The sequence below is a fragment of the Trachurus japonicus genome, chromosome 21, assembly GCF_045865225.1.
Source record: "Trachurus japonicus isolate A0001 chromosome 21, Traja_1.0".
Classification (NCBI taxonomy): domain Eukaryota; kingdom Metazoa; phylum Chordata; class Actinopteri; order Carangiformes; family Carangidae; genus Trachurus; species Trachurus japonicus.
The window spans coordinates 11576604-11595457 of record NC_140927.1 but is presented as its reverse complement, the minus strand read 5'-3'; the positions used below and the strand labels follow the sequence as shown (position 1 = coordinate 11595457).

The following is an 18854-nucleotide window of genomic DNA, read 5'->3' as shown; positions in this document are numbered from 1 at the left end:
GTGGCTGTATTCAAAATCGCACACTATGCTGCTAGTATGTAGCCTATTGATTTGGCCAAAATGTAGTATGTAGTATGCAAACAAAATCACAATCTGCAGTATGCGAAAAATTCCCGGGTGTCGTACTGATTCAGAAAATATTTCCAGTGTGCATCTAACCCATGGATGTATAGATCCATAATCTGACCAGTACATACTGTATCCCACAATGCAATGCACCCCTGGCCTCTAACCCTAACCAATGACGGTGTAGAGCAGTGAAGTGTTGCTGTGTACCATGACCATGCTATAGAACTTAATCAAATGAAATAAAATTGAATGTAGACTGATCGGTTCATTGTAAACATTGATGTGAATGTGGTGATCAAAGAGCCCAGAGGCAGTCATGCTCTTCTGTCCAATACACACCTGAAGCTTCACTTTTCATTCAAACAAACTAATGCGGCTTCCACAGTAGATTTGATCAACGAGACCAACATTTATCTCCGGGGATGACGACGGAGGTTGACTGGGCAATGAGCTCAGCAGCCCGGCTGCTGCCTCTGTGATGAGCCTCTGGTCCCGGTGCGGCTCCCACAGTGGCTCTGCACTTCCCTTAAAACGTAGGAGCAAATTTCCAAACAGGCATTATTTGGATAAACTGACCACAGATGAATGGATTGGTTCATTGTAAAACATTTATTTTTTGATGTAAATGTGTTGATTTCTGTACATGCAGAGCCCTGAAAATTCAAAAAAACAAAACAAAACTAATGTGACTGCCACAGTTGTTAGATTTCATCAATGAGACCAACATTTATCTCCTAAAAATAATTTAACCAGCACGCGGTAAACCTCTAAAAACCTGTGGGTAAGTTACTCGGCATTCATGGTCGTTAATTGGATAAACTGAAAACAGATTGGGAATCTAAACTGTGACTTTCTCGCATGAAAAAATATTAAAACTTAATAAAGTGGCATTATTTCTTTACTTACAAGACCGCCTGTCGTGAGTCAAAGCCATCGAGGACGTGCATCGTCATCTGACATCACGTCCGCAGGACTGTGCGGGAAATTTGGACCAGGAATTGCAGCACATTATGCAGCACACAGCCTGTTCAAGGCAATGGTTTTGAACGCTTCATCATATCATCAAAAACTTAAAATGCATGTGTATTTTTTCACAAATCCTGCGTCAAGTCCCTTTAAGGTTTATACAGGACCCAAATGCACATGCAGGACACAGTAAGATTTCACAAACAGTAAGTAGCAGTTGGGACATTTCAAAGTGAAAGAGGAAGTATGAACTAGTACAGAAACAAAAAACATGGCATTTATTGGAATTGAATTTAGTAAAGGAATTTAAATATACCTTAGAAATTATATTTTTTTCTAAAGAATTTTAAAGTAATTCAGCTGAGGTTTCTACTCTTTGATTGAAATCCACATGTGGTCATTAAAGCACTTTGAGTCTGTGAGAAACAAGGGTCTCTGGTTGACTGAACTGTTTGGCCTGTGGAGCCAGTTGAGCATGTTTTATTACTGAAGCACCTGCCCCATCCAGGCGTCAGGGAATCCTCCTTCATACAAAATCAAAATCAGCAGGGTTTGGGGCACAGTAAGATGCTAATTACGTGAATGCACCATGCAGTGCCCTGCATTTGTTGTATTTCCCCACTCCTTTTTCAGGGTTTACCTTTAGTTATCTTTATCTATGTGAGAGTGAAGTATCCAATCCTGGCCTTGATGGTTTCTCATACTGTGCAGTGACCCTCAAATGTATCAAAGCCATGAATGTATTATCATTTATAATACAGTACATTCAAGGAAAAAATGTATTCTGTTGATATGAAAGATTCCCATACAGACAGGGCAGTTGATGTTCTTGTGTACTTCATTCACAGCACTCTAGACTATCTGTTCAGGAACAAATGGCTGGATATTTACACACGGGCACTCATTGTAGAGTTCACTGTTTATAATGCTAATGTGAACCTCTTCTGCATCGTCACACTCTTGTTTGAGACCGCAGCCGTTGGTAAGGCTGACTTTTATACCATTATCCAATTTGCAGCTATGTTAAAGATGATTTGTATAATATTCTCATCCCATCAACTGCACGCATTTAGATAAAACTGTTCTTATTGATTTTATAGGAGCGTTTCAGTTCCACACTGAGCTGCACAGTGTTCGTCTCTACCACTCAACTGGAGGTTTTCACATCTTCATTATGGCAACTGAGATCATATACATGCTTTTCATCCTCTATTACATGTTCCTGCAGGTAAGCACTAACATGATTACAAGAGAATATGTTCCCAGAGGGATTACTGATGCATCTCCTGGAGACAAATTCAGACATTTAAAGAGATAAAGAGACATTTTTGTTTTTTTTTTACCGTGGGTTTCACAAACTCCACGTAGTGATATGAAGGAAGCATGCCGCTTTCATGGCCTATTCTAAAAAATACAATTGTTGTTAATAGCAGGAATCAATTTAACAAGAAGTATTATCGTCAAAGAAACTGATGAGGTTGAACAGCTTTTGAAGCTGCCGTGTTCAAATTATGCATAATTAAACTGAGTTCTTTTTTCTTAGTCCAAAGTTATTTCACAGCCAACTCTGAGCACCCGCCAAACACTGCTCACCTCTGCAATCAATGTTTTATACAATATGACAATGGACTGCTTAGTAAATTAGATTATATGTATAATTAAGATAATTCAGTATAACATAGGAAAGGAAATATTGGCATCCTCATGGGCTGTCGATGATGATCATGTTGTTTTCTTAAGAGCTCTGGGTCATATTTAAAAGATTGTATGTTTTTCTCTCTTGAGCCATTTTGTTCATGTTCTTAGGTGCCTACCATTAAGTGTAATTTCTGAGTCATTGTGTGTCCTCCCTTGCCGGCAAGGAACATGTGTCTTTACAGTAGTACAGAACATATTAATAGGCCTAATTTAGGACATGGCAGCCTTTTTTCATTTATAAGAAGCATAATACAATGTATTTATTATTATTATTATTATGTAATAAATGTTCTGAAGTTCATAAAAAACATTAAGATCAAAGTCTCTTACATAAAAAAAACTTTTTTCCATTTTACTTATCAAAACAACAGAAAAGAGAAAAAGTTAAAGGAATTATTCAGTTTATTAATGCAGTACGATGAAATTCAGAAAATGACCATATTTTATCATGTGTGACATAATGTAATATAAAGTACATACTTGTGCTTAAATACAAAAAGTGTTTGATAACGTGATTTGTTTTTGTTTGTTTTTTGTTTTTTTTTATTACATACAGTATGTCTGACTTCGGCCTGTTAGTACAGCGGCTAAGCATGAAAATTGTGCACTTTTTGAAAGAAACATGAAACTTCTACCATAGTTAGTTTATGCCATGAGGTTTATTTTAAGATCGGGAGGGAAGTCAGATTTGACCTCTGAGGCCCGGGAGAGGTCAAATCCAAGATGGCCGCCAATAATATTCAAAAATGCCTATCGCTGGAACCAAACACAGTAGAAAAACACTTAAGGTGTCATTTCCCACTAATTTTTGGGTGCCCATTCTGTTGGTGATACCTTTGAGACCAATAGAATTCAAAAAAAATGCATTTAGATCAATGTGGAGGTCAAATTATGCAGACATAGGGAGGTGAACAGTGCAAAAAGGTAGTTTATTTCCAAAATAATAGCCTAACAGTGATGATGATGTTAATAATGATGATAATAGTGCCAATAATAATAATCATTATCATAATAAGTCCTTTTTTTTAACTGATTTATTATTAACTCATTGGCTGCCAGCCATTTTCAGAGCAGAGAGCTGCATACTGCCAGCCGTTTTAGAGCATTTTTTTACAGACCCTTTCAAGACCCACATAAAATTGTGTTCATGTAAAACATGTAAACACCAAAACTACCAAGAGTAAGAGTAGACTCTCTTCTTTCATTAGGAAAAAAAAGTTTGTTTCTTCTACCTTTTTCCATTCTTTAGTAAACGGCAGTAGAACATTGGCTGTTTCGCCAAAAAACACCTGTTTTTGACCACAACACATTCAAGAAATGCATTTATGTAAAGGTGCAAATCTGCAATTTAATAATACTGTCGCCCTTCTCTTTCCGCGGAGAGAGGGGTGGTGTCCGACGCTGTGTGGAAGCATTGCGAAGGCCCATGGAGGGGAGTTGACACAATGTGCTTTCGCCCAGTACTCTGAATTAGAGTTCTCAATTTCAACCCAAACCCGAGTAAGGCCGATGGGTTGGGTTGGTTTGGCACGAGATGCTGTGTGTATCTCCAAAAAACCACAATGTTTTTGTGGCCGAAATTGAATCAGTTTCACCCACTGATAAGGTGCTGCTGCGTCACTGGCACCATCTGCTCTCGCTGCAAAGAAAGCATGTCACTTTTTTAGTTTAGTTTTCTTTTTTTTGTTGGGCTGGGCTGGGTTTGGCCAGACAACTAATGCTGGTGTATCGAGCTCTGTCGGGTCCGGGCTTAAAACCCACGGGCCGGGTCAGGTCGGGTTGTAATTTTCAGGCCCGTTGAGAACTCTACTTTGAATGTCAAAGTGAAGAAATTTAATGAAGTGCAGGTAAACGGAGTAACTATTGGCACTTTTCCACTACACAGTCACGGCACGGCTCAGTAAAGGTGCTTTTCCATTACAGCTGAGTTCTCTAGTTCCTCCTCAGCAGATGAGGGGGGGATCGCAAGGCCACACTGTTTTCTCTCTCTATTTTCGATCTTCTCGTCAGCTCCAAACTCACTTGTCTGTTCCTCGATTACGGACCACAGCGTGGTTTTCCACACAGCATCATTTAACTCAGGTGAAGGAATAACGGTCTCGGTACAGATGAATTCTCATGTCGGACATCGCGCTCACGACTCTTCCAGTGACAACGCTCTGCCCAATCAGTGGAAGGCAGTCGGCTGACGTCACGTTTTAGGTATGGCCGTTCCAGGATTGAGGACTACGGCCCTCTCCAGGAGCCGAGCTGGTCCTCAAAGGGATGAGGGACGGCCGCAAGGGTGGCTGGTGCCCTGAGGGACCTCTACACGACGCTGGCTGGCCCTCTATAACGGGAACCCCGCCTGGCTGCATCCCACCGGCTGGCGGTCAGCTGGGGGGCAGTTTGGGGCTCGTAATGATTATAGAAGGTGGCGGACCAACTGCTGATGCAGAAATGGGTCCGTATTGGGCTGTATCATGTCGTAGTACTCACGATGGCGCCTGACGTGCAGGTAAACACGGAAAGCCGTATGGCCCAGTAGCCAAAATGCCTCGTCATCTAATTAGTGACACACACGAATGGATGAACGAGATTCCCACTGTCCCTACCTACTATCTAGCGAAACCCCCTGACAACCGGGTTTTGATTACAGCGAGTAGAGCCGTTGGTGACAGGGTTTGGCGCGTGCCGGATGGTGGTCCGCCGGTCCTCTCCAATCTCGCACCGCATGTTTGTGGAGAACCTGGTGCTAAATCACTTGCAGACGACCTGATTCTGGGTCAGAGTTTTGTACGTAGCAGAGCAGCTCCCTCGCTGCGATCTCTTGAAAGTCAGCCCATGATCCAAGCTTTTGTCGGTCTGAGGGTGTGGGCCCCCAGTTGGCAGTCCCCCTCATCCCTCACCGGTGGACTAGGGGCACGATGGCAGCCCTCAGTCAGGCAAGGATAGAGGAGGAGGAGCACCAAGTGGACCGGAGCCTGAGAGCCAGGGAGAGAGTAACAAGCGGCTGTGGTGTACTAGTGCCACGAACAGAGCCGAGAGACAGTGTCTCTTTAACTCATTGGCTGCCATTGATGTCTATAGACATGTTGTTTCTGTTGTATATTCACTGTTCTGCTTGACATGTTTCTTTCCACAAAAAGCTTGTTTTCTCAGTGTTCTGGTCAAAAACAGGTGTTTTGGTCAAAAACAGGTGTTTTTGGCGAAACCAGCCTGCCGTTTACTAAAGAATGGAAAAAGGTAGAAACAAACTTTTTTTCCCTAATGAAAGAAGAGAGTCTATTCTTTCTCTTGGTAGTTTTGGTGTTTACATGTTTACATGAACACAATATTCTGTGGGTCTTGAAAGATCTGTAAAAAAAATGCTCTAAAACGGCTGGCAGTATGCAGCTCTCTGCTCTGAAAATGGCTGGCAGCCAATGAGTTAATAATAAATCAGTTAAAAAAAAGAACTTATTATGATAATGATTATTATTATTGGCACTATTATCATCATTATTAACATCATCATCACTGTTAGGCTATTATTTTGGAAATAAACTACCTTTTTGCACCGTTCACCTCCCTATGTCTGCATAATTTGACCTCCACATTGATCTAAATGCATTTTCTTGAATTCTATTGGTCTCAAAGGTATCACCAACAGAATGGGCACCCAAAAATTAGTGGGAAATGACACCTTAAGTGTTTTTCTACTGTGTTTGGTTCCAGCGATAGGCATTTTTGAATATTATTGGCGGCCATCTTGGATTTGACCTCTCCCGGGCCTCAGAGGTCAAATCTGACTTCCCTCCCGATCTTAAAATAAACCTCATGGTATAAACTAACTATGGTAGAAGTTTCATGTTTCTTTCAAAAAGTGCACAATTCCCCTCGATTTGAGGGCTTAACCGCTGTACTATGTCACTGTTTTCTCCCCCTAAGAAATTAAAGGTGCAAAACCATGGTCATGCACCAAACTGCCTCCTGTTGCGTTATATATGACAGTCTCTCTCTTCCTGGAAGGGCAAATTAATGAAGCAGCAGCGGTGGGCTTACTTCAGGAGTAAGTGGAACCTTCTGGAGTTGGCTATCATTTCATTGAGCTGGGGTGCTGCAGCTGTCTTCATCACAAGGACCCTGCTTGGAAACCGTGATATGACATACTACCACCACCACAAAGACCAGTGAGACTCTTACTGTGCAACCGCCCATCTATATTTATATAGTGGAGCATGAAAAACAAAAGCAGCTGTGCAGTGAGTTTGAGGATGTGGTTAGGGTGTGTTTTCTTGGACAGCCCTTTTGTGTTCTTATCTCTTACTCTAACCATTACATTATAGTGTCCTTTGATGGTGCTCTCTTCTTCCACTTTTGATAGTGGCTAGATTTACTCAAGTACAGTATACCTAAGTACAATTATGTGGTACTTGGGACACTAATTTCTATTTTTGCTGCTTAATAATTCTGCTCCACTATATTTCAATGGGAAATATGTTTATTAGAAGCAGCTGTAACAAGTAATAGCTTTTCAGCATGTGAGACCTTTCAAAGAACAGCTGCACCCATTAGAACAAAAAGTAAAAAAATATATATATATCACATTACTCCTTGGATTTATCTTACGAGCCACAAGAAGGGCCTGACCAAGCTCCCCTTCAACGAGTAACAACAAATACTGCTTATGCACGAATGCGATGACAATAATAACTTGTTTAAAAATAATTTCTTTATTGTGTAGATTTGCCAATTTTTATGAGACCGCCACCGCAGACCTGGTGCTCCAGTCTCTGATCGCCTTTCTGGTCCTGCTGGCCACTGTCAAACTGTGGCACCTGCTCCGACTGAACCCTAAGATGAACTTGATCACTGCCTCACTGCAGCGAGCCTGGAATGACATATCTGGCTTCCTTATGATCATTGTGATCTGGTTCATAGCATATTCCTGTGTGGTGAGTATGTTGTCCATTTGCAGAGATCTTCCCTTATGTGATGGACAAATGATTCCTCTGTTGATCTAAGGTCGTATTTGTTCCAGAGCAACGTGATTTATGGCTGGAAGTTGTCCTCATATAGAACTTTAAAGGATGCCTTACTCACCATCCTCAACTTGCAGATAGGCATCTTTAACTATGACGAGGTGAGTGAGATCTTTACCTATTCAAATGAATATATTACTTTGTAAAGGAGGACACAAAAACATGCTGCAGCCTGTCATCAATATCCAGGTTCACATATCAGGATTGGATTATGCAGAGTTTTAGTGTTAAATCACTGATCATTGATCTCACTGATTCACTGTTTGCCAGGTCTTGGACTACAACCTCCTGCTTGGTGGATTACTCTTTGGCTCCTGCATCATGATCATGACATTTGTGCTGCTTAATCTACTCATTTCAGTGATCCTCGTGGCATTCAGCCAGGAGCAGATCTACCACAAGGTAATAACCAGCATCTTGAGTAAGCACTTACACATAACATGACATAAAAATGAGCTAATTTCTCTGTGTTGTTTGGATACAGAACACAGACCATTACAGTTCAGATTAATTCATTAGCCTAATGTAGAACCTAATCAAAGATCTAACTCAGAGAGATGTGTGTTTTAAATGGTGAGGCCAAGGCAGGGACACAGGAAGTGGAGACAGGACTGGGTATAGCATGTGCCAGCTGGTGTGAAGGTCTCCAGGCACAGCAGGCAAACAAAAAGTTGAGCCTGACAAACAAACCTGGATATCCCAGTGATCTGAGGCATAAAGAAACAAAGGAGTCAACTTTGGAGCTCTATGGTCCATCTGCAAATTTAAGAAACACTTTCCATTATGACTAAAGTTGTTTTTTTTTTTAAATCTGTATGGTTTTTACTACAATGCAAGATGGTAGGCTATATATTTCTTTGTTAGTGATCATCAGTGCTATACTTTGAATATTAGAGAGATCTCTAACTGGATGTATGCCATAAGAAATATAGCCTACCTTCTTGCATTGTAGTAAAAACAATACAGATGGATCTATTAATTTCCTCTTAATGACTGTGCTCTGCAGTTTTCCCATAAGACCAGGGTTCATCAAATAATTTGAATTATTCAATAGCATTAATAATAGATAATTATAACATTAATGATTTATGAAGCTCCTAAGCATATACTGTCATTGCAATAGCACTAGCCCTATAGCTACCTTTATGGGCATGACATTTTTTAAGCACAGAAAAGTATCATTACCTGCTTGGGTGCAGAGGATGGTGCTGATATAGGATATAATGAACCACAAAATATTCAGTGGCCGATTAATATGAAAGAAATGTGCAAAAACACAACTGTCCAATTAATGTCTGGCTCTCATCAGCTGGCCACAGCAGGTAGTTGTCTACAGCTTTGAGGCTCTGATATATCCACCAGCCCCATACAGCTGGAAAATAAACGTACCTGTTGTTGCGTGGCACAGCTTAGTTTTTTTTAATTTATGGCTCTCCTGTCTTTCTTTATTTTGTTGCAGCTGACAGATTACCTTAGTGGGGGCCTGCTATCAGTTTGTGTTTTGCATTCATGTTTCTTTTAGATGAAGAGCGAAAGCTATACCGCCCCTTTCATCTTTCCATAGTTTTCAATGTAAACATGACAAGGACAACAAAGGGCAAATACAACCAAGAAAAGAAAAGAAAGTTCTTGAAAATAAATCATATATGGTGTAGTAAACTATATTAAAAAGGCAAAAAAAGGCAATTAAAAAAGTTGAAAAAAGTCTAAATACTGTCATGACCAGCCAATTTTAGTTTGTAAAACTTGTTGATAGTAATCATGTTGTGTTGCTGAACATTTCTTATACTACATGTAGTTACAACTGTCTCGATAGCTGCAGTAGTCTATTACATGCAAACAGTGGCAATGCTGTATCAAGCAAGGCTAGTGTATCCACTGCTGGATGAATGGAAAACCATGCTGGAACTTTAACTGTGTCATATAAAAGCAAAAATATGAAAAAGTATTCCTTCACACATGAATTAGGTTGTTACAATAGCAGCAGACAGCTGTTTTAATTAATGACATCAACTTGAACATCAAAGTTGTCCAGGTTTCATTGAGTATAAATTGAATCCATAGTCTTATCATGAGAGTAAAATATAATTCAACAAATTAATTATTAAATCATTTGAATTCTGTTTTAAGTTGTGACAAAGTGACTGCAGATAGGTGAAAAGAACCAGAAGACAGCTTTTTTCTTTGATAGCATTGCTTGCCACTATTCTCACTGGTACAGTAATTGTTGAGCCTGCTGAAAGGCTGGGCACCTGTGATGCTGGTATGGCATATTTTAATTGGCTTTATTTATGAGATATTTTGATTCTCAAAGTTGTTTGACAAAAGTCAAACCTACTGTATTGTTGTGTTTTTCATGTTCCAATAGGTTTTATACTTTTTGATTGATAACTGTTCAGTGCTTATTTTTGGGTGTGTATTGCACGGAATCTTCAGTCTAGAGTGGGTGACATTGTCTGGAGTGAGGGAAGTTGTCTGAATACCTTCCCTTTACACGCTGCTTCCAGCCACAAATCAAAATCTACTCAAATTATTTTTTCTACAGTTGTAGACTAACATATTGTTTTTCTCATAATTTGCTCAACAAAGCAGAGAGAGGTTAGCAGAATTTGAATTGAGCCTCTGAGTGAGGCAGGCCAGTCCCATCCAGCTGCCCTCTCAGTCCAATTCCGAGGCTGAAAAAAGAAAAGCAGAAGTGACTGTTTCTTTTAGCTTGAGGGTTTCCAAAATATCTATACTAGAAAACCAAACCAACCACAACCAGGCACAAAGGTGTTTTAAATCAGATCATTAGGAACATGTAAGGCCTCTGTCCAACACACACACAGAGGTGAAAAGTTCCTGCATGTCAGTGTTCAGAGAGAGAGATGTTTGTTTTGTAAAACTTAGATAAGATTTATGCTGCGTTCAAGATGGTCGGAACTCAGATCTTTCCGACCTCCAACCTGAAAAAGTGTAATCGAACACCACCTCAAGTCAGAGCTCTGCCGCGACCTAAATTGAAATGCTTTCAAATGCCAAACTACTGTACATTAAAACGTTCTTTTAAAAAAATGTTTATGTGCCCTTTGTAATGATTGTATGCCCTACGTGAAGTACTTTGAATGTAATGTTTGTCCCAGTCCGCCATGTTTTTGGTTATTCTGGCATGGTGTGTCTCGAATGCTTTGAAATAGGAACATAGAGTTTTCAACTGGGAAAGATCCGAGTTCCGACTTGTCCCGAACGCAGTTTTAGAATCCATCATCAGACTACCTCTCATAACTGACTTTGTCCCACGTTTGTTTTTTTGGGACCTGGTCACCCTACCTTTCAGTCAGAAAACATTAAAATTTGTGTTATGGGTTTAAAAAGTGGAAGCAGGAGAGGGGCATTTCAAGGCTGCAGGTGAGTGACGTGACAGAGGTCACAAAGTGTTTGATGGGAGAAGATGCTTAGACATGCTATCTCCTGTTAGTGTTGCTTTTGTCATAATTGTGAGTTCAGTGATGTTATATTTTCTGTAATCAGATTCATTCAGACAGTTTCTTCTCAGATGTCTGTGAGGGGGCTTTCAGCAGTCTTGTATAAACTCTTTGGTGGCAATGAAGTCACATAAACCAGAGGGCAGTTACACGGTACAGTAGATCACGGTGCAGTTTCACTGTCATAGGTATGAACAATATTTATTTTGCACAAGAGTTTTGTTGTTTGAGCAGTCTTACATCAGATTACAAGTAACAGAGCAACACCTCCACAACTACACAGTCTTGGATGTTCCAGTCAGTTTTGTTTTGTCCTCAGTCTAATTTCTCAGTGTTCACTAATAATATCCTCTGCATTTACACTGTGTATTTTTCATAACAGCTATCTTCTAATGCTATCTCTAAAGCAGTGAGCACATTATCCACAACCAAATTTGGATCCATCTCTCCATTTCCAACATGAAAAAAACAAACACATTTTAGTAAAAGCAATGGTAAGCCTGGAAAATATCATTAAAGTAGATGACCCAAAATTGTTTCATTGTTATTCTCTGTGGGGTTTTCTTTTTTATACAACTGAATTTAACTCAGTTTGAGATGTGAATCTCATTCATACTCAAAGAAAAGAAATTGGTACACACTGAGATCAAGGCTCAAAAGAACTCCATTCATGATGTGATATGGCACTGAGTAGTCTCGAGAGCTTCTGTATTTCTTAATACTCAAAATTTTGTTATTTGTCCTCTCTTACTTAGCCCTCGGAGGAGGAGGAGATCGTTGCCCTGATGCTGACGAAAATCTGCAGTCTTTTTGGGATCAGATATAAAGACACAAAAGAGTCCCAGCAGCTTGACATGAATGGTGGCAGTGGCTTGACCCTTAATAACAGCAGAATTATCCCCAGGGAGTGAACTGATGTCGATATATTTTAAGACAGCCATCAACTGGCCAAACCCTTAATGATCTAGCTTCATGTTGTGATGTCTCATGTTTGTGTGCACTGTAGATTCCCTGATTTGTTCATGTTCATTATCTTTGCTTGTTGCGCACTGGGGGGTCAGGGTCGTGCTGTGCTGGTTTGTGAGTATGATAAATAATTATCACAAACACAAATAGGCTGCTGTTTGTTGCTGTGAAGAATATATTGATTTAGCATGTGCATACATAAAGTCTCTGGACAAAAATAGATACACACAATCTATTGTAATACAAAAACCTATTGTATCACATCAGTATACACACATATACTTGTTTTAATGCATGTTTTGTTGTGTTGTGTGTATGTATGAGCTTTAATATGTTTGGTCAATTAAAGCCCACTATTCAAAAATAGCTGTATTTCTAATTTTTTTTAATCACATGTACTGCTAGGTGGGTAATTATCTACATTGGTGCATCAGTTTCACAGTGGGGGCAAAAAAATGTATTCCATCAGTAATATTAACTACACCCATGATCTAATTACACAATGACCAAATATTCTTCATTTTACAGCAGAAGTTGCAAATGATCCACTGATAAAATAAATCAATCAATATGTGACATGGCTGCTTCAGAATTAAAGGCACACCCCATATTTTGCTACAGTAGCTGAACTTTTTAAACTTGAAGCAGTGGCAATAGATACAATCATTAAAGCAGAAGTAAGTGATATATTTGTGTTAATATAAGTCTTAAATAGTTATATCTTCCGACAGCAATCACTTACATAGAGTGTTTGGTCTGAATCACGGGTCTGTCAGTCACTCTGCTCTGCTCTGAGCCGAGGAGAAAACATTTATCGTATCCTACAGTTTTTATCCAATGAGGAGAGAGAACGGCATGCAGGGCTGTGTGTGCAGCCAAGGGACGCCGTGAATGTGGCGACGTAGGGACGAGGACTGTTATGGTGCGTTCAAGGAAACTCGTTTTTTTCCGACCTGTGAAGTCGTACCAGCTCGATCTGGTGCATAGACTACAAAAAGACGTACTGGTACGATTTCACGGGTCGGAAGTTACGAGTGGCCGTTATAGTGACTTTCACCGGTAAAACAGGTCGGAAAAACACGAGTGGGTTGCCTGGAACGCTACAAAGTCGTAAGTTGTGACTTGAAGCTGTAATTTATGATTTCAAAAGCCTGCCTGGAACGCAGCATTAGCGAAAACGACCGGATCACTCACTTCTGCTTTAACTTAATACAGCTTTGGTAAAGTGCAAAGAGAGTTACCAGAAGTAATACCAGGGTATTGTTTCCTCTGACCTGTGTCCTGCTGAATAAAGAGATAATTACTGAATATATCTAATGGGCATTGCAGAAAAAAATAGTAAGTGTAGCCTACAGTACTTCTCAGATCTGATAATATCTTTAACACCGATGCATATTTCATATTTTCTAACTCTTGCTCTCATAATGGTCAGATCTGGTACTGTATGTATATAGGTGTGACAGGCAGGTTGTCATGTTCATGTTACATCCTGAAAGCAGAGATGGCTTTGACATTAAATATATACTCTGAATGAAGGTGAAGTAATGTTTTTCTGGTTAGAAAAAAGTCAATGTTCACTGAGAAAATGCATTTGTTGATACAGACCCAATGTTTTCTGTGCTTTTTGATCACAATGACAAAGATGTAACTGTCCTTTAATGCTGAGGGATGCTTATATTAGGGTTTCTCCACTGTATCTCATTATAGCATGTTGCAGTGTCTTTGGAAAAGAAAAATAGAGTAACATTTTCTGGTTTTCTCCCCTTGGGGAATGTTGAAATATTCCCCCAATATGTGCAAGTAGCAGACAACTCACCAGTGCTTCAGCACAGGAGGACAGGGCCAGTAAAGGATCAGGGTGAGGAGCTTTTATTTCACTTGTAGCAGTAGGTCACCAGGAGCAGCAGAGAGCAGAGACCAATCAGAGGAGACAGGAACTGAGGAGAGGCTAATTAATAGCAGGTGTGACTCCAGGAGTCACTCTCTCCAAATCCTTTGTGTGGCTGTGACTGTTGACTCTCTGCTCTGGTAAGATAGACTTTTGGGGTTTTTAGAATTGTTTTATCAGGGTAGTATTTTAATTGTTAGGGTAATGTAGGGGTGCATTCATGCACCCTGAGGTATCTGTGTTTTAATGATTTTAATTGTGGGTCTATCATTTGTTTGTAGGACTAAACCTTAACTGTTTTAAAATACAGAGGTATGTAAAAAATCATCATTTAAACCTCATACTTTTATGTCCTACAAACTAGATTAACAGTGTTTTCTTTTGCTTTTAGGCAAAGCACTGACTGCCGTTTATTTTAGTTTAGTATTTTATATTTTAGCCATATTGATTTTATTGTCTTTTATTATTTTAAATTAGAGTTTGCTTAGTTTTAGGATTTTAACATTCTGTCCTCTTCTGTTTCTAGTGTTGCGGCTGGTGGGGTCCTCCATTCAACGGTGTGGTTGAGATGCTGGGAGTTCACTTTAGATGGTGATATGGTTTGTGGTTGCACATTTAATTAGTGTGGTGTCTTTATTTGAAGTGTGTTGGGTATATTTCTTTTTGATATTTAGTTTACTCCCAGTGTCCTAGGCAGTGGGTGGTTGGTCCCCCAGCCGTGATATGACTGTCTGTCTTCTTGTTCTTCATTGACTGTGTTATTTTAGAATTTGATTTATTGTAAATAAATGGCATGTTATGATTGACCCACACTGACCGTTGTGGCCTCCTTAATTGAAGCCCCTGTGTGCTGAACAATCCTCAAGGTTACACACTGTACTGTACTTTTACGCAGAACATCCAATGGGAACATTTAAGATTAGTCTTGTGTGTCTTTTGGTACCTTGGCCTGTACAAACCATTTAGAAAAAAGGTGTCATTGAGGAAATATCATTCATCAGAGGTGTTTTATACACTATTCCTCACAAAATATGTGCTCACCACAATATGACAGTAATTTCAGAGATTTGCTCTCACTGCTAAAGTGAGATTACAGATACAGACACCAATATTCATCTTAGAGGTGCTGATTGAGGTCAGTTCTCTGTGCAGTCCACAGGAAGCACACTACAGACAGAACTACAGCCTTCACAAGTGCTCCAGTATATAATAAGATACATCCAATACACTTATTGTAAGAGTTTCACTTTCGACTCATTATTCTTTCTTGAGTGGTTAACCATGTATTTCCCAACCTCATAGACATGGATTTGACTTTTAAAATAAAACTTACTTAAAACAGTCGAGAACAGGTTCCTACTATTGCAAATAATCGTTGTATACTGTGGCATGGAGGAGAGTCACCAGGGACATTTCTGTACTGTCAAAATATCACACAGGTGTCTCAGTCATCAAACACACTGTTGTAGCAACTACATCTCTAGTAAAGAAAAACTGCCTGTTGTGTTGTTATGTTGGAGGTTTGATTGATTTGATATTCTGTCAGTGGTCCCTGTCTATGAACTCTTCCATTGTTTTTGGGAAATACCAGGCTGGAGATGACGATCTTCAGCACAAGTCTAGAACAGGCAAATTATAAGCTTTATCTACATTTCCCTTCTAATGTCCCACAATCAATTAATCATAAAGCATAAAGTGTAAACTGTAGTAGCTACTTTCAGTCCAACAAGAATTCAACAGAGCAAACTGTTTGACTTTGATCAATATTTACAGTAAAACACATACTGTATGTGACTGGGGCAGTACACCCCTGATGAGTGGGAGTGAAGGGGAGAGGGGCCACCACCACCAGCTACCAGAAGGGGGAGGTCACACACACACACACACACACACAAAAATAAATAAATGAAACTCAACGATAGGGGAAGCCCTCCAGTGAGCCACCACTTGACCAGCCCACCTGCACTAGCATTGAGAGGACCCCAGATTAGGACTAACTCAAAGTTGGTTTACAAAAGAAAAGAAACAACTAAACAAAACTAGAACACTAAATCAAACAAGGTAACCAAAAGTACACAAAATATATTTAACAAAGGGGCAAAAACAGCAGTAGCTAGAGCTCAGCTACAGAATCAGGAGCCGACATCACTTCCCTGTTCCTATTACGAGAGGCACGTGTCATACCTGTAAATATGCACTGAACCTCTGAGCACTGCTAAAGAGCATATCTAAACAAAAAAACATGGAAAATCACTCAACACCAAAAAAAGGCATACCTACAGTAGCTGGGATAGGCACATTATACAGCCACACATCCACACATGATGAGCGCTGCAGACGGGGGAAAGGTACGCGGTGACTAGTCCCCTTTAGTGCTCAGTCCTGCACCTGTACAGATGAGAGAGAGATCTAGAGAGAACCAGGAAGTGATCTAGCCTCACCTGTTGGGAATCACTGATTTGGTGGGGGGGGGGCTGCTGAACAGGCAGAGGAGGAAGGGGGAGCTCTACCCATCACACACAACTCCCTACTCAATTCCACAGTTACTGTTTAAGAAACATTCAGATTAAAACATGTAACACATGCTATTTGAATAAATGTATACTCACTGATCACCAGGGGGGATTGTGAGTCACTCTGACAAAGGCTACTGTAAAAAATATAATTGTGTGGCAAATGGAATAGATGTACCAGACCTTTGTCATCATAACATGGGGTATCCAGGCAATGTCTTATTACGCTTTAATTGTCACAGTTACAAAAATAAACTTAGGGGACAGTCGAGATGTGTTAGGGAAAAAAGCACTTCATTACTGGTTTGTCGTCATGGCTACAATAATAAAAACGCAGTTATGGTTGGGAAACAGTCACATTCTCTGTGTTTTATCAATCCATAATCTACCCTTACGTTAAACCTCTTAATGCAGCTTTTGCCATTTAGACATTCACAATTAAGTACAATATGTGTCCATATTTGGAAAAGGAGTCACAGTTTTATGTCATGTGTTGAGTCTGAAGTCTCTGCCATTAAGTGATAGTCATCTCTCGACATGAGTGAGCAGAAGCATTAACAAACATAAAGGCAGACCTTTTATGCCTGTTAATGCTTCTGTCAGTCAGTCACCTGAATGAACAGTAACAGCAGCTTTGTGGATTTATCATATTTGTTGCAGTGGTGCAGCAGAAGCAGGAGCGCTTTGACAGCAGCTGAAAGTGGACTGATAGATTTTAAGCCTCAGAAGTGACACACACTGCATGAGGCCAGCATCACTGTCAGTGGACACATTTAGTCCAATAATATATTTGACACCGAGGATAGACAGACAGCGTCCTGTCTCCCACTGCTTATTCGGCCAAATATTCTCTCCAACAGCTTATTGCCCTCCTCTCAAATATGTCCATCAACACTCATATTTTCTCTAACCCAATGGAGTGGGGATTCTGTATAGCCTTGTCCTAACCAGTCTCTTGCACTTAATTTCATTTGCGCAAAGAGACTGGCCACTCCCCATTGAGAAATGATTAACTTCCTGGTAGGTGGATACCCTGTTAAAGATTATAACTATTGGATCTGCCTTTACCCAACACTAACATCTGGTCGTGACGTACTGTATGTCATGCACTGGAACAGCCCAGAATCTAACAACTACACGCTGTAAACAACAACCATCCTTCATTGCAATGAGTGGAGCAAAGCAAGAGTGTGCAAGATGCAGGTTTTGCTTGTCAACTTCAAGAATACACGGGACGATGGGAAATGCTAATTCTTGGATGTTAGGCAGCGCTGCCACAACAGAACAAAAGGCATCCATCTGTGCTGCCATTACTGAACTACAACTTGAAACTTAGCGCATAACCTCAGTGTCATCGTTCTCAGCCACTCCATCTCTCTGGCTGTCAACCCTCTGTGGGAGAAAAGACGCAAAAGCATTTTTATCCCAGGCAGAGTACTGAAGGGAAATAAAAATTGAGCTGAAGCAAATAGGCTAGGGTGTGTATGTGGTCATATGACTTCCACCCAAACAAGTGGACTATTTCCGCTGGTTATCAAAATCATGACACGTCTCAAAAATTCCTATAGATACATTCTTATACAATGAATCCAATGCAATTGCTGTCTATTGTTCACCATTTCTTTCTAACGTAAGAGTATATAACAAGGCAGACGACTGGGTGAAAAGCGCATGACTGAGGATGTGTCCTGTTGTTAACCTTAGACTGCTCAAAGCTTTGATTGAGGTCAACTCTGGCTCGCACTTCTAGTCAGCATTGACATTTCGAGTATTTTATCAAACTTGTCTGAGAGCCAGCTGCCTGGAGAGCAACTTCAACAACTTAATTTTGTAGTAGCACTTCAGTACTCACAACTGTTTGGGAACATCTTGTGTCTTTTCCTGGCCTTGGCACTGAGATAGATGTAGTTGGCATGGGAACGGTGCAGAGGTAACAAGTGTTTTGTTTTGCTATGAAAGACAAACATAAGAACAACATCCTTTGAGTCACACTGTAGGAAGTGAATGTGAAAATTAAAGTAATAGGATTAAGAATCAAAAATGTACTAAGCTTCCACAAATGGAAAATAATTGAGGTTGTTAACAGTGAGGACTTTATGAACTGCATGTTATTTCAAGCTTCACAAATGTAATTGCATTCATCTCAAGTCTCAAGACCCAGCATTGTTTCTCCCTGGCTGCTGCGATTATTTGCTGTAATTAATGACAATGCTGAAAATGCGTCATCATCAAGATTTTAAATTGAAGCATAATTTATATAAATTGATTACCTTTGGCAGTGGTCACA

The 18854-nt window shown here is 40.0% G+C and overlaps 1 protein-coding gene across 1 annotated transcript in view; it reads left to right on the top strand.

Moving 5' to 3' along the window:
• The window catches only part of LOC146964803 (polycystin-1-like protein 2), a 52543-nt gene extending 40170 nt beyond the window's left edge, over positions 1 to 12373 (top strand). The window contains exons 38-44 of the mRNA XM_085765569.1: positions 1884 to 2017; positions 2136 to 2263; positions 6724 to 6884; positions 7439 to 7649; positions 7736 to 7837; positions 8007 to 8138; positions 11956 to 12373. Coding sequence (XP_085621695.1) covers positions 1884 to 2017; positions 2136 to 2263; positions 6724 to 6884; positions 7439 to 7649; positions 7736 to 7837; positions 8007 to 8138; positions 11956 to 12111 — 1024 coding nt within the window. The 3' untranslated portion in view covers positions 12112 to 12373. The remainder of the gene's footprint in view (positions 1 to 1883; positions 2018 to 2135; positions 2264 to 6723; positions 6885 to 7438; positions 7650 to 7735; positions 7838 to 8006; positions 8139 to 11955) is intronic.
• Positions 12374 to 18854: the final 6481 nt, after the last annotated feature.